Raw genomic sequence first — 14,466 nt, forward strand, 5'->3', positions numbered from 1 at the left:
AATCCCAAGGCCCGACAGCTACCTGATCTCTTTTAAACAAACACAATCACATTTTTGGGAGTGTTGTGCCGAGTGAACGGTGCTTTTTGGAGCTTTTGGCAGTAAGTCTGTCCTTGCGTTGCTGGTGACCCACATCTCTCTGTCCCCACAGTGCCCGCAAACGCCCCATCCCCTACTACCGTCCCAGCCCCTCGTCCTCCAGCAGCGCCGGCAGCTACTCCTCCTGGTACAGCAGCTTCAGCCGCTCCCCGAGCCGCAGCCGGAGCTACTCCAGCTACCGGACGAGCCGCAGCCGAAGCTGGAGCAGCAGCCGGAGCTCGGGCCCCAGGAGCAGCCGCAGCAGGAGCAGGAGCAGGAGCTATGACTCAGGAGCCAGCTCCGACAGCCTGCGTCGTTAGGGAGTGTCACTGCTGGCTGACACCAGCTGCCGGCGTCACCGCCACATTCCTGGCATTCTCCGCTTCCTTCCCACCTACCTGGCCATCGATAGCAATCATCCCCGATACTGACGTGGTGGCACTGCCGGGTCCCCCTTCCCCGGCTGGGATAAGAGCCCTGGAGCGCCTGGTGCAGCCCCTCCGCCCCGGCGCGGGGTGGGTGGATCAGTCCCAGCTCCCCAGGCCAGGCTGGAAGAAGGGTCGGTGCTTTACAGAGGGTCTGTCACGACAGACCTGCTCCATCCTCCCCGATGCTTCCATCTGCCATTGCTACTGCTCTCCAAAGCACTACCAGCAGGTCCAAAGGAAAGAGCTCTGCTCCTTGCTCTTCTGACAAACCAGGAACCAACAAATTAACTTCTTTTGGAGAGACAGACCCAGCTGGGGAGGAGTTTGCTGGAAAGCTTCCGTGATGGAGGGGATGGCTGTCCCCACCAAGGCAAATGTCAGGTCCTTTGGGTCTCTCCTCCGGAGCTGCTGCCCATTCTGCAGAGAAAATATTTATTTTTTGCCAGTCAGCCAGTCCCTGCTATAAATAGAAGGCTAGAAATCCCTCCCAACGTACTTCCTGGGAAAAAAAAAGGCTGTTTGCTCCTTCTCCTGCCCTTTCCTACCAGGTAGCAGCACCTTTTGCAGGGTTGTTTTATCCCCCCAGCACTGAATTGCTTGCAAACCACCTGCTGAGGTCTGAAGCAGAGGGGAAGTGGTGCTGTGCTGTGCTGTGCTCAAGGGGCCACATGTGGGACACAGGGCCATGGGCTTCCCTTCTTGGAGGAAGCCTCAGACAGTTTGGGTTTGGGTTCTTCAGGGAGCATTGCCCTCAGAGTGCACTGCTGGTGGGACCAGAGAGAGATGCAGAAATAGCACTTGTGGGGTTCAGGTTCAGTCAGAACACACAGGGTTAAAAGGATCCAGGGGACCCCAATTCCCCTTCCTCCAACCATGCAGCAATTTCAGGCAGGGTTCCAGGCAATCGTTCCTCCTTGAGCCTCTCTGGCTGCCCCGGGGCAGGGTCAGCAGCGCAGTTGCAGGGCCAGTGCCAGGCTGCAGCAGGATGCACTGGTGCCCCAGGGTGTTACTGGGAGGCCTGAGCAGTGCAGGGGGACACGAAGGGCCCCCCACTAATTGCCTGTTTTTCCAGGGAGCCACGGGCTGCCCTGGGCCCTGGGGTTTTGTCTCCCTGCCAGCCCAGCTGCCTGCGCAATTAATGTGTTTTGCCGGGTAACAAAGGCTTCTCCCAGCACAGCCTGAGCTGGTGCTGAGGAGTTTATTTCTCTTACAACACCTGGGTGCTTAGAGACGCCTAATTTGGGCTTAAGACTTCCCTCCCTCCCTTCCTTTTTCCATCCCCTCCCCTTCCATCCTGCACGGTTATTAACGAGTTTGGGCTTAATGAGTCAAGGAGGTGTGTGTGTTGTTTAAGTGTTACAGAAAAGGGCTGAGTGGAGCCACCATCTGCAGGAGGAGAGGGGGTAGAAAGGAACACAACCCACCCTCCATCTACAGAATTACCTACAGGCCCCTGGCAGTCAGAAAAGGGACAAAGCAGCAAGGGGAGGAAGGCTGAGTGCCACGAGCTGCTGTGGTGGAACTGGATGATGGCCTCAGCAAGCCTGTAAATCTGTTATCTGTTGGGAAGTACAGCAGTGCAGGCAGGGATTCCATCTGGGTGGTACAAGAGGAAGTTTGATGTCAGGGAGCTCTTTCCCAGTATCTTTCCTGTGCCTTCAATGGCCAAAGCTCCTCTTTTCCCCAGACCCTCATCCCCTGCCTTGCTTGCTGCAGGCAATGTGAGCATGAGGGGGCTGAGGCAGAGAGCTGAGCACTGGTATGGTTGGCTTAGTGGGGATGTGTCCATCTTCTGGGAAGACCCTTTGTAGGACACAGAGAGAAGCACTCCTGCTAGGACTGAGCAAATGCTCCAGGGCTGTGGCTGAGGGATCAAAGCCAGGATGGCACTGCCTTCCCTCCTGTGCTGGCCCTGACAGCGGCCCCTTGGCCACCTTCTGCAGCGAACTCCCTCTCAAAAGGGCTGAAAACCTCATTCTTCTTCCCCAAAGAGTCTCTCCCAGTCTGATTCTGAAATGCCCCATCCTTCTGCTCCCTGGGAAGCTCCAAAGGCAGTGAACCCAGACCTCCCCAGCTCTCCCAGTGTTTCAGGAACAGCCTCCTGCCCTTGGCACCCTGTAACGCACACGTGGAGCTGTAGCAAGGAAGCAGTGAGCTCGAAGATCCAAAACTAGGAAAGAAAAGAAGAGGGGCTTTGTGCAACTGGTGTAAATACCAAACTCACACTGACTGGAGTCCTCGTGGCTGGGGACATGATGGAAGCACCACTCCAGGGTTAGCAGCATCCACCACCTGTGGATCAGGAGATGCCCCCGAAGGTTGTGTGGGGCTGGTGGCAGCTCCTGCACTCGTCCAGCTGATCCCTACATCAAGGACTGCCTCTGCCTGTACAGTCCGTGGCAGCTAAAAGCTCCTGGGGTTTCCCAAGCAGACTTGCATTGGAGTAACCCTCTTTAAATTATTTATTTATTTATTTATTTAATATTATTATTATTATTCTATTTTTAATTGTATGTCAGAATGGACCAATATTTATTTATTCTATTTTTTTTCCCCTAACGTTAAGTTATTTTTGGATCTGTTTGTTTGTTCAAATGTATCCATGCCGCCGGTCTCGTGTAAAAGTTTACAGCTCTGGCCTCTCTGAGTGAGGTGGCCGGAGGAGTGACAGCCACTCCTGCTGCCACCGTGTCCCTCTGCGCTCTCCGGAGCAGGGCGGAGAGCACGGGATGGACAAAGGGACGCAGGGCAGAGCTGCGCGTTTTCAGTTCGGAATCTCGTGTTTCTCATTAGATCTGTGCAGGAATGTGATGGGTGTGAGCACAGAAGCGGCTCTAGGACGTGTCGGAGGTGCTGGCGAGGGGCGCTGGCAGTGCCACTGGGGAAGTGTCGCCCGCGCCCCGCCGGCCGGGTGCCAGCTGGCCCCGCGCTGTTTGCCTTGGCTCCGCTCTGCCCGAACCGCGGCTGCTCCGCGCAGCCCCGCCGCTTTCCCTGGGAGGATGCCGTCGCCAGGACTCCCCTGCCGTGTTTATCCCTGCACACTGACCCACCCATGGGAAAACAAGAGATGAGACTGTGAGAGAGTGATCCCTGTGGAAGGTCCTTGCAAAATCCAGCCTCTGGTGACGGTCCTGACCAAGCCTGTGTGTGTATGTGTGTATGTGCACATGTGCATATACATGTGAGTTTCCCTCGGTGTTATTTATTTTTTAACTTATTAAATATTTTTAGTACAAGCTTTAGTACACCCTCCCTGTTAGCAGACAGCCGGGGTTTCTGTGGGTTTGCGTGAAGCTGTGAGTTTTTTCTGTCTCTGTGCCTTTTGCCAGTGCTTTTTTATTTATTTATTTTTCAATGTTGTTTCATTCACTGCTTTTATGGATTTTTGCTCTGCATCCAACAGCTCAGATTGCTGCAGGTGCTCTCTGCAAATAGCAGGTTCACCTGGTGGAAAGGCAGCTTGGTCGTTTTGGTGTTGGTGAATCACTGCTGTGGTCAGACACACAAGGGGTGTTCAGGGCTGCCCACAACATCAGGACAATATCCTGGCTTTTTGGAAGCCCTGTCTCACACTCAAAAGTTCTTTCCTACCCTTGATTTTGAATCATCCCACAAGCATCCCTGCTGCCTTTCCCTGGCAGAGCACATGTCACAGCACTCCCAAATGTCTCCTTGATCCTGGAGCCATCAAATCTCCCCATTCACTGGACCTACCTTGGCTCTGGGTTTGGGAGGCTTGTCCCACCTCTCCCAACCCCAGGCTTCAGAAAATCCAGCACCATTTCTGCAGGTTTGCTGGAAAGCAAAGATAAGGGATGTTTCAAAGCACTGTTCTGTTCTTTCTTCATTGGTTGCAGCTTTGCTTTATGTTGACTGCAATTTTCTCAATGTTTTTGTTGTTTTGGGGACTGAATTTGTACCAAACTTGTCTGCAACAGCCAATCACTGTTATTTTGCTATGCATTGTACATACATTGAACAGGCTGAGAGGACTTGGCCTCTATTTAATATTTATTTCTTCTATTTATTGAGCATTACTTTAAAAAAGGCTATTTGGATCATGCAGTTGGGTCCATGGAGGCAGGAGCCTTTGAAGCATTGCCAGATATGTTAGAGAGAGCAAGGCAAATTTGGCTCATTTGGATCTCACCACCAGTATTTAGAGAGGAACCTCATTGTGATGGAGATGGACAAGGCAGGGGAAAATTCTCCATCTCCTTGGACCAGCTTCTGTTGACAAATCACATCTCCCTGGAAAGGTGTGGGGAACTCAGAGGTGACAGGCCAGCTCTGGTGGAGGAATAACCCTGCTCCTCTTCCTCTGGCACGTGCCATAGGGCTGCCATCACCAGAAATCCCTGGAGTTCTCTGATCTCCCACTGCTGTTCCATCTTCCCTCTGGGGGACAGGGACACTTTGCATCACCCTTTGCATCAGCAATGAGGAAGGGGATAGGATGGAAGTGACTGGCCATGGTCTCTACCAGGAAGCAAGGATATCCCCCTGCCCCACCCTGAGACCCTCGTGCCATGTCCTGCTTTGCCCCCTTCCCCAAGCTTTGTGCCAGCAGCTTTGCCCTGATGTGAGCTCAGTAGCCAGGGCAGCACTGGGGAGGGTTCCCCTGTAGTTTCCAACATGAGCAGAGCTTGCTTCAGGCATCCTCCCCGAGCTTTGAGAAGAGCATGAGCTGTGCTAAACCACCCCCCCTGCCCAGTGCCGCTCCAGCACCGCCACAGCCGCAGCAGCGCTCGCTCAGCTGGGAGCTGTTTGTGCTCCTTGGGCAGAGCTCCCTGTGCTGCTGCAGTGAGGACACAGCTCCAGCATCAGCAGGCCAGTGCCCAGAGCTGGGCTGTTCCCACAGAGCTGCCCAGGAGCTGCTGGGTGCCCAGCCTCAGGGCTCTCGGGTATTGGTTTGGGAAAGGGGCAGGTTCAGCTCCCTAAGGGAAGACTTTGCCCTTTAGTGTCCAGTGGGGTTTTGTTACCTCTTCACCAGAGAATAAATAATTCTCATGACTTTGCTGCTACCTGGCAGTTTGCACATGACTGGGAGGGTCTCCAAAGCAGCAGTGTCGTGGTCAAGCACCCTAGCTTTGTCTAGAGAACAACACCCTCACCAGCCCAGGGCAGCTCTCCACCTGTGAAACCTGGGGAATGAGAAGATGTAGAACAAGAGCCAAGACGTGGGAAAAGCCGCGAGGGAAGCGGTGTCTCTGTTCTCTGCCTCTTGGTTGGTTCCACCCCAACGACACCGGCGCATCTGTTCGTTTGAGTTCATTGTAAAGCTCCCCTTGCTCTCCATCCACATGCGTTCTGTACCCTTTAGTCTTCATGGGTGTTTGAGTTGTTAGCCTGGTTAGAAAAAGGTTCCAATAAAGGTTCAGACAGTATTTCCTTTGCATCATGTTCCTTTTGGATAGCAGTGTGTGCGGTGGGATATTTCAGGTTGTTTCAGCTGCTCCACAGGGAAGGGCATGTGCCTCCAGTTCCAGCTGCCCAGGACTGGCTCCCCAGGGCACTGACTGAAGCAAAAAAAGTTGTGGGCTAGTATTTCTGGCAGTTCTTTCCCTGCTGGGCCAGGCTCCTGCTGCCCTTTGCCAGGCCCTTTGGATCTCCCCACCCTGTTCAGGCACTGGGAGTCCAAACCAGAAGTGCATCCATCTCTTCCTGAGGTCACACTGGGCTCACCAGGGCTCTCCTCAGGGCTGTGCCCTTCCCTTCGTGCATAGCCCTTGCTCCAAGCCCTGCATGGAGTTTCTGTGCCACAGGGCCCTGCCACGGTCACCTCAGCAGGAGCCAGGGGCAGTGGGGACTCTCCAGCACCCTGGAACTCCCCCAGGGGAGCAGCAGCACTGGGCCATGTTCCCATGCTCCTCAACAGGACTCGCATGGGCACCCAGGAAAGGTCTGGATGGCTTGTGGGAACATGGGACAGCATCCCCAGGTGCCTCGGAGGAGAACGGGGGCTGCGAGGGCACTTCATGTTTCCCGGAGCTGATGTGGGGTGGCTCGGCAGTGGGAGGCAGCCCAGAGCATTGGAATGACAACAGGAGCTAAACTGGGACGGCCCAGAGAGGGTGAGAGCAGGCAGGAGGAGGGGACGTGTGACTAATCGGGGATGAACAAGGCGACAGAAAGAATTCCTGGCCGGGGAGGGAGGATGGCCTGGAGCTATGTGGGAAACGTGGGATGGGGGATGTTATGAGGCTCCTGAAAACACGGCAGGATCGTGGGACTGCCTGAAACCACCCTCTCACCCCGTGCCATGGTGTTTGTCCAGAGCTGATGGCAGAGCTGGGTGCTGGGGCCATCCTGCTGCCCAGCCAAGCTGAGATGTGCCCGGCTGAGCTCAGGCTGTGTGTGGCAGTGACCCACAGGACTGTCCCCATACTGTCACCCACGGGCACTGGGAGCCCTCAGCCGGGCAGGACAAGGGAATGGAGGGGGATGTGCAGTCCCTCCACCAGATCTGCCTCTCCAAACCGGGAATACTCAGATCAGGGAGCTCCCCGGGCACCTCCAGGCATCCCTTCAGACCCCAGGGATTCCCCTGTGATGCCCAGGTGTCCCCATGCTCGGGGGCCAGCCCTGCCCTAGCCAAGGAGAGGCAGCTCCCTGCCCGCAGCGATGCTGCCGTGATTAATGCCATGGGGTGACCAGCAGCTCCATCCCTGCGCGGCCTGTGCTGCATTAAAGCCTTCCTGCTGCAATTACTTCCACAGGGTCCATTAGAAAAATTGCAGATGCTGGGAGAAGGAGCATGATGCAGAGCCAGGATGCGGCATGAGGAAGTGGCTCCGTAGCCAACGTGACCCTCATTGGTCACATCCCGTCCTACAGCACACCCCTCTGCCCGCGGGAGCCGTGCCTGGATCGCCTCCATGGCTATGGCAGCCCGTACCCCGCCTGTGGCCGGGCTCGGGGCCGTGTTTCCCGGCTGGATGCTCGCTCGGAGCTCCCCCTCCAGCGCTGCTGCTGCTGCCGCGCCCGTTCCCGCAGCGCTCAGCCCGCTCCCGCTCCTGTAATTAATAACCGGGCCGCGGCTGTGATTAACGCCTCGCCCTGTCCGCACCGCGATTGCGGCAGGGCCGGGGCATGCGGTGGGGTGAGGAGGAGGAGGAGGAGGCAGGCTCTGAGCAGCGCCGTGAGCGCCCTGCCTGCTGCCCGGGGTCCGTCTCCTTCCCGCAGTTAGGGGATGTTTCCCCGGGCCCAGCAGGTGAGGATGGCCACAGAGGCAGTGCTGGAGAGGGTCACCCTATGGCCCTGCCCCACTCGCCCCAAACACCCTCCTCGGGGTCCCACCGCGCTGGGGGGCCAGCAGTGACCCATTTCCCGGGACAGGGGCACTCGGTGGCCTGGGGACACGTGGCTTTACAGTCAGGGGAGCAGCTTGGTCAGCCCCACCACGGTATTTTTAACAGGTGACAGCGGGGCGAAAGTAGCCAGCCCTGAGTGAGCTTGGGGGCTATTTTGGGCGGGCAGGAGCCGGGGCAGCTGCCGGAGCCGTGGCCCCGTGGCAGCCGGGATCCTCGGGCCAGCAGGAGAGGTCAGCTGCCACTACCCAAATTCTCAACGGCTGTTTCATCCTCTCCAAAATACTCGGCTGACAGGGCAGGACTTGCAAAACACACCCCCCTCCTCTGAAATCCATATAAATAGTACTCGCCCAACGGCTGGAAGGTTAGAGAAGTTTCTGGGCTCCAGGCTCAGGCATTTATTGCAGCTCTCACCCAGGAGCAGCAGGGAAAGTTACACATAAAGTGCCAGAGAGTGAGAAGTGAGAGAGGAGCTTTTAAACCTCAGGATATTTGGTTTTATTACTTTTTTTTTCTTCTCTCCTGACAAGAAGTTTTATTTTCCTCTCCCCAGTCCTGGGATCACAGCCAGACAGGAAGCGTTTTCTCGCGGCCAGAGAGCTCCCTCCGTCCTTCCTGCGCTCCTCCAGCTCCCGGTGATTCAGCCTGAATTGATTTTCTCATCGTCCTTTACCTGGTGCCGGGAAGGAGGGACCGTCCCCGCGCACCCACGTCCCACCCGGGGTGGATGCTTCTCCTCCGGGACAGGCTCCCGGGGGAAGTTTGCAGCCAGGAGCAGCCGCACAGAGGCTGAGGCTCTGTTGGAGAGCCCCGGGGACACGCTCAGAGCCCTCCGAAGGAAGCCATGGCCGATAGCCAGATGCCCTTCTCCTGCCATTATCCCGGCAGGCGCAGCCTCCGCGACCCTTTCCGGGAGCCCGGCCTGACCTCGCGCCTGCTGGACGATGACTTCGGCTTGTCGCCCTTCCCCGGGGATCTGACGGCGGACTGGCCCGACTGGGCTCGGCCCCGGCTCACCACCACCTGGCCGGGCCCCCTGCGCTCCGGCCTCGGCCGCACCCCCCCCATGGCCCCCGCCTACGGCACCCACTTCGGGGGGTACCCCGAGAGCCGCAGCCCCGCGCCCTTCCCCCGAGAGCCCTGGAAGGTGTGTGTCAACGTGCACAGCTTCAAACCCGAGGAGCTGACCGTCAAGACCAAGGATGGCTACGTCGAGGTGTCAGGTGAGAGCCAAGGCACCGGGGAGATGGCACTGCCAGCTCAAGGAATTGCTGCGAAATGCCAAAATCGCCTTTGTTTTATGGCTTGGGAGCAGGGGAGGGCTGCAGCAGGGCTGTGGGGCATCTCCAGAGGCAGCGTGGGTGTCACGGGGGGAATCTGGCTCACAAGGCACGGTGGTTTGCTGCCAAAATGAGAAAGGATACGTGTCCTTTGGGGTAAATCTCCCTGCTTTGTGCCCTGGCTGGCGGCACCCTGCAGCCAGCGGCCAAGAGGGGCCCCAGCTCTGCTCGGTTAATTATAGCCAGGGTGAGGTCGGCACGGAGGGAGATTCCCTTTAAAGGGGCCGAGGGAGAAGCTGGAGAGAAGGGAGCAGCTGCTCACAGCCCCCAAACCAGCCCGGCCAGAAACACGTCCCTGAAAAGTCAATTAATGGAGGGAGCAGTGGGTGTGGGGTCCAGCACTTTTGGGGTGCCCACAACTGCCCTCAGTGTCCCGTCAGCCTGGCACTTACATTCCCCATTGTCCCTGGGTCCTGGGGGCTGGGATCACCAAGGAGGCCTGGGAGCTGCCACCTGACACAGCTCTGGGTGTTTTTCTTGGAGCTCACTGGGGCACAGGGGGAAAGCCACAGCTCAGGGGGCTCCAGGCAGCCTCTGGCTGATGCTCCAGGTACAAGGACCCCCAGCATGACAGAGTGGTGGAAAGGAGCCCATCCTGGGGAGTGGGGCCAAGGGAGATGCTGCCACCTACAAAGGTTTTATTATTTGTTTATTTTCTTAAGCCCCAGCTCTTAGCAGCCTATGAGACCCCAGTTTTCTGCTGGAAATGTGGCTGTGCTGTTTCTAGCATCTTCCCCACATGGAGAGGCTTCCTGAGCTCTCCCCAGAGGAAGAGTTTGCATTGGGGCAGGGAAACAGCTGCTTGGAAAACAACTCTTAGTTGTTGTTATTTGTTAGGGAAAAAAATAATCTGGTAAGGTGCTGATGTGGGGTGTTGGCCTTCCCTGCAGGCAAACACGAGGAGCAGCAGGTGGAAGGAGGGATCGTCTCCAAGAACTTCACCAAGAAAATCCAGTAGGTACCGGTCGGCCTGGCTGAGCTTTGCCAGTCCCTGTGCCCCAGTTCACAGACACAGGGATCTGTTTGCACCCCAAAATCTGCCCTTCTGCAGCACGTGCCCGGCTGGGCCGGGCCACAGAGTGATTTCCCAGGGGAGGGGAAGGAGAAGGAGGCCGTTTTTGAGGAGCTCTGTCAGCCTCCTGCACATCCGGGGCTGTGGGGAGCAGGAGGGGTGCGAGGAGGAGCAGCCAGCCCCGGGGAGCAGCCGGGCACGGCGGGCTGGCAGCACCGGCTTACAGCCGGCCCCGGAGCGCATCCCCGGCGGGCCCCGGAGCGCATCCCCGGCGGGCCCCGGGCCCCGGAGCGCATCCCTGCCTATCCCCGCATCTCCATGATGTCAGTGAGATCGCTATCGCGTTGACTCAGCCCTGGCTCGCTTTGGCAACAACAACCGCAAGGGCGAGCCCAGAGGCCGGCGGGCCCCGACCGATGTGGGGGGCAGATCCCACCCGCGGGGCTCGCACGGTGAACAGGGAACAGCATCAAAGCCCAGGGCATGGGAAGGGTTTCCTCGGCTGGCAGCAGCTCAGCTTCGCTTCTCCGCCCCGGAGGAGCCCTGTGCATGGCCGAGTCCCACGGGAAGGCTGGGGCGAGCCCCGCTCGCTGCTCTCGGGCTCCTTTTAGGGGAAGGCTCGCGGCTGACGTGGGTGCGGCACGGCCGGGATTTACTCCTGCTCCGCGCTGCTGACATCCCGTCAAACACATCTGCCGGGGAGATTAAACAGAGCTCCCGCGGGGGCCAGCAGCCCGCTCCGAATATCCCCGCACATTCCCAGGCGCTCCAGCAATAACAGAGGCTTTGCCGCTGGGGCTGCGAGGGTCGGGGTCCAGCGGGGATGCAGCATCCTAACCCGTGCCGTGTTTCCTGCCCCCCTGCAGGCTGCCCTACGAGGTGGATCCCATCACGGTGTTCGCCTCCTTGTCCCCGGAGGGGCTGCTGATCATCGAGGCGCCCCAGATCCCCCCCTACCAGCAGTACGGCGAGGGCAGCAGCGAGATCCCCGTCGAGAGCCAGGAGGCCACCTGCACCTGAGCACCCCCGCGCCCCCTCCCCTGTCCCTTGTCCCCTTCCCCTTCCCGGTCCTGCCAGCCTCGGGTGACGGGTGCGGCTCCAGGGATGGCAGCACCCGCCCCCCAGCTGAGCCGGGGCACTCAGCGCTGTCCCCCAGGGCTCGCAGCGCTCTGAGGTGCCGCTAGAGATTGTGTGCCCGCGGGGCCGAGCAGAAAGGATGTTCCTCCTCCTTATGGTTGTTGTTTGTTCCGAGTCACTCGGATGGGATATTTATAACAGTAGCAAAAAAGGGCCTGTTTTTTTTTCTTTAAAATTGACATGGAAACCCGTAGCTCTTTGTCTTTTCCTCCTCCATGAGTTTTTTTGTTTGTTTTTTTTTTTAAACTACATCTCTGCGAAGGACACGTGTCCAGTGGCGTGGCCTCCATCCTGAGAAATGGTCTGCGTGCTTTGAACCTTGGTTTGGGGTTTTGGTGTTGGTTTTTTGTTGTTGTTTTTTTTCCTTATTTCCAAAGAGAATTTGTGCTTTTACTTGTCAGACCTGAGGAATAAAACCCAGTTGATGTTCTTAGCCTCTGCTTGTCTCGGCTGAGCCAGTGGGGTGGGTGTAGGAGGAGGGTGGTGGGGAGGAGGGGAATGTCACCATGTGTCACCTCCCAGCTTGGCACAGGTCATCCCCATGAAGGCAAGGACAAGAGAGATGTGTGGGGATGCCTGCACTGAGGGGGGAATTCCAAGTCCCAGCTCACACTGTGCTGGGGAGGCATCGGGCCTGGCAAGGACCATGGGCTCATGCTGTCCTTAGCTCCTCAGGGGACTGAAAATGTTCTTCCTGCTTGGGGGGCTGTGAGTTGGGAAAGTTGGGTTTGCCCCATCCCCATTTCCAGCTCATCCTGCCAGCTCCCCACGTGCAGCTCCATGGGAAGCACTTCCCCGTGGAATGGCAAATGGCTTCTGCTGGGTTCTGGGCAGGGCTTTAAAACCATCCCCAGGGCCAAAGAACCATTTGCTCAGCCACTGCAGTGCCTGGGCTTAGCAAAGCTGAGGAAATTTTCCATTGATCTGTGCAGCACCTGGGCCAGGCACCCAGTTTTCCATGTTACCAGGACCTCAGAGTTAAAAATACAGCCCCACGTGTTCCCCTCTGGCTCGTTGGGGATGTGGTTACCAACAACACCCACCACGTGCTGGAAGCCCTGGCCCAGCACCCACGTGTCACAAAGGCACCACATTCCAGGTCGTGGAGGGGAACCTGGACATTCTCACCCACTTTTGCAGGTTACATTCAACTCCAGCAGTTGTTCCAGAGCTGGGACCCCCCGATGGTGAGAGCAGAGCCAGCCCCAAGCTCAGCCAGCCCAGCTCTGCCAGGCACGGCTGTGAGCACAGCAATTTTTATGAATAAAGTACAATCCTCGAAATGTGACACCGACACCAGGATGGAATGCCAAAAAGTCATGAGTCACAGCTCCAGCCCTGTGTCCTTGTGCCACTTGGAGCCGTCAGGCCCTGCGGGTGACACCTCTGCAGCACAAATTGTCCTTCCTCTTCCTCACCCCTTCAAAGAGTTATTTTTATCAGACTTTTGAAAAAATATCCCCAGGCCCAACCTCAATTTTTTCCCCTTTCATGGAAGGTCCCTGGGGACAGGCTCAGGCCCAGCACCCTGCCTGGGTGTCCCCCAGTGCACCCCTGGCCCTGCACCCATGTCTGGCACAGGATGGTTCCCTGAGCAGGGCTGCAGGTGCAGGGGACCAGCTGTGACTCCACAGGGAGCTGCCAGGGGGGAATGAGCCACTGCTGAGCCACTCTCCCATCCTGGGGTCTTTGGGGAGAGCCCCAGGCTGCTGCAACACCAGTGCTGGGACAAAGGGAGCTCCAGGCTCAGCTGTGGGGCTGCTGCACTCACACAACAGCTCCAGCTCTTGTTCCTGCTGATCCTGCAGTTTGGGGTGAGTTTTGTTTTTCTTTAATAGCTTTTTGCTTTCCTTGGTTCTGCTTTCTGGTGAATTCCTTAATAGTGTCTTATAAAAGCTGTTGTAAGCTGCATTAATTATCATTTCCTAATGGCTGGGGTTGGCATTGGCAATTAGCACTAAGGACCTCTTCCCTGGGCAGCGTGTTTGGACCTGTGCAGACAGCAGCTTCCCAAGCTCTTGGATGCTCTGGAGTATCACATCCTAATGAAATAATTGTTACTGGAGATCTGGAGGCTCTTTTCAAATATGATCTGATTATCCCTGCAGAGGAGGTTTTAAACAAGTGATCCCTGCTGGTGTTTCTGCAAGTGCAAAAATCAGTTTGGAAACACTGGGGCACTTCTGCACCAGCCTCTGCCCCGTGTCTGAGGAGAGGGGGTGGGATCTGTGCATTTCTGGGGTTCCAGAGAGAGCAGAGCTGGGGCTGGTGGGGACTGGGAGCAGTTTGCTCACCCTCCCTCGTGTGAGATGCTGGTTTGGAGCCTCCAGCCCCACAGCACAGAGCAGGAGCAGCCACTCTGCAGTGGTGTCAGAGCACATCATGGTTCATGGCTTAACAGCAGCTCTAAGGGACAGACCTCAGAGCAGGCTGGGACTGAGGGGAGGGGTGGGCAACCTGTGGGTCTGACCCTGGGGCTAAGGGAGCCCAGGAGGGACTGAGATGCTGGCTGTGCATTTTGGGACCTCTCTCACACAAGGGAGAAAGGGCAGGATTGTGTTTATCAGCAATTCACACTGCACCCCAGCCCCAGCAGCACCTCTCTGCCAGCCCTGTTCCAGTCATTCCAGAAGGACAGTGCTCCCTTTTTTCTCCTGGAGCAGAGTTAGACTTGCCAATAGCCACATCAACCAAGACCAGATTTTCACTGCTGAAGGAGACAGAGGAACCATCCTAATCTGGCCTTTCACATGCTGCCTTTGGAGAAACCCTGATGCTGCCAACACAGCATCCTGGATGGGGAGGAGACAGGAGCAGGTGCTTGGAAGATTTAAATTTTTTTTTCTAAGAAGCCAGTTCTGATCAAATGCACAACCACATCTGAAAGAGCTGGTGGGATTAAGCAGTTGCATGCTGGGCAATTTATAATTGGCACTGATGGGGCAGGAGAAAGGAGTGTGCTTGTTCCAGGAGACGGATTCTGGGGCTGAGGTGGAAATCCAGCAGTTCCTGGTGCATCTCAGGACCATGAGCTTGCCAGCTCACCTCTGAGTCCCAGCAAAGCTCTCCTGGGCAGCTGGAGGGAAATGTAGGTGGTCCATTCAGCTTTTTTGTTTTGGGAAAAATTGTTGGTGATCCCTCCCTCAGCACAAGCAGGT

The 14,466-nt window shown here is 56.9% G+C and overlaps 2 protein-coding genes across 5 annotated transcripts in view; both read left to right on the forward strand.

Moving 5' to 3' along the window:
• Window positions 1–5,893, forward strand: part of SRRM4 (serine/arginine repetitive matrix 4) — a 46,327-nt gene extending 40,434 nt beyond the window's left edge. For all 4 annotated transcript variants that reach the window (XM_033075510.2, XM_033075512.2, XM_033075511.2 and 1 more), the window contains one exon: window positions 152–5,893. In XM_033075510.2, coding sequence (XP_032931401.1) covers window positions 152–398 — 247 coding nt within the window. In that variant the 3' untranslated portion in view covers window positions 399–5,893. The remainder of the gene's footprint in view (window positions 1–151) is intronic.
• Window positions 5,894–7,764: 1,871 nt separating this feature from the next.
• On the forward strand, window positions 7,765–11,741 carry HSPB8 (heat shock protein family B (small) member 8). Its single transcript, XM_033076223.2, has 3 exons — window positions 7,765–9,042; window positions 10,050–10,113; window positions 11,038–11,741. Exons 1-3 carry the CDS (start codon window positions 8,664–8,666, stop codon window positions 11,189–11,191), a joined length of 597 nt encoding a protein of 198 aa, XP_032932114.1. The 5' UTR covers window positions 7,765–8,663; the 3' UTR covers window positions 11,192–11,741.
• Window positions 11,742–14,466: the final 2,725 nt, after the last annotated feature.

Source organism: Catharus ustulatus, chromosome 18, assembly GCF_009819885.2.
Source record: "Catharus ustulatus isolate bCatUst1 chromosome 18, bCatUst1.pri.v2, whole genome shotgun sequence".
NCBI lineage: Eukaryota > Metazoa > Chordata > Aves > Passeriformes > Turdidae > Catharus > Catharus ustulatus.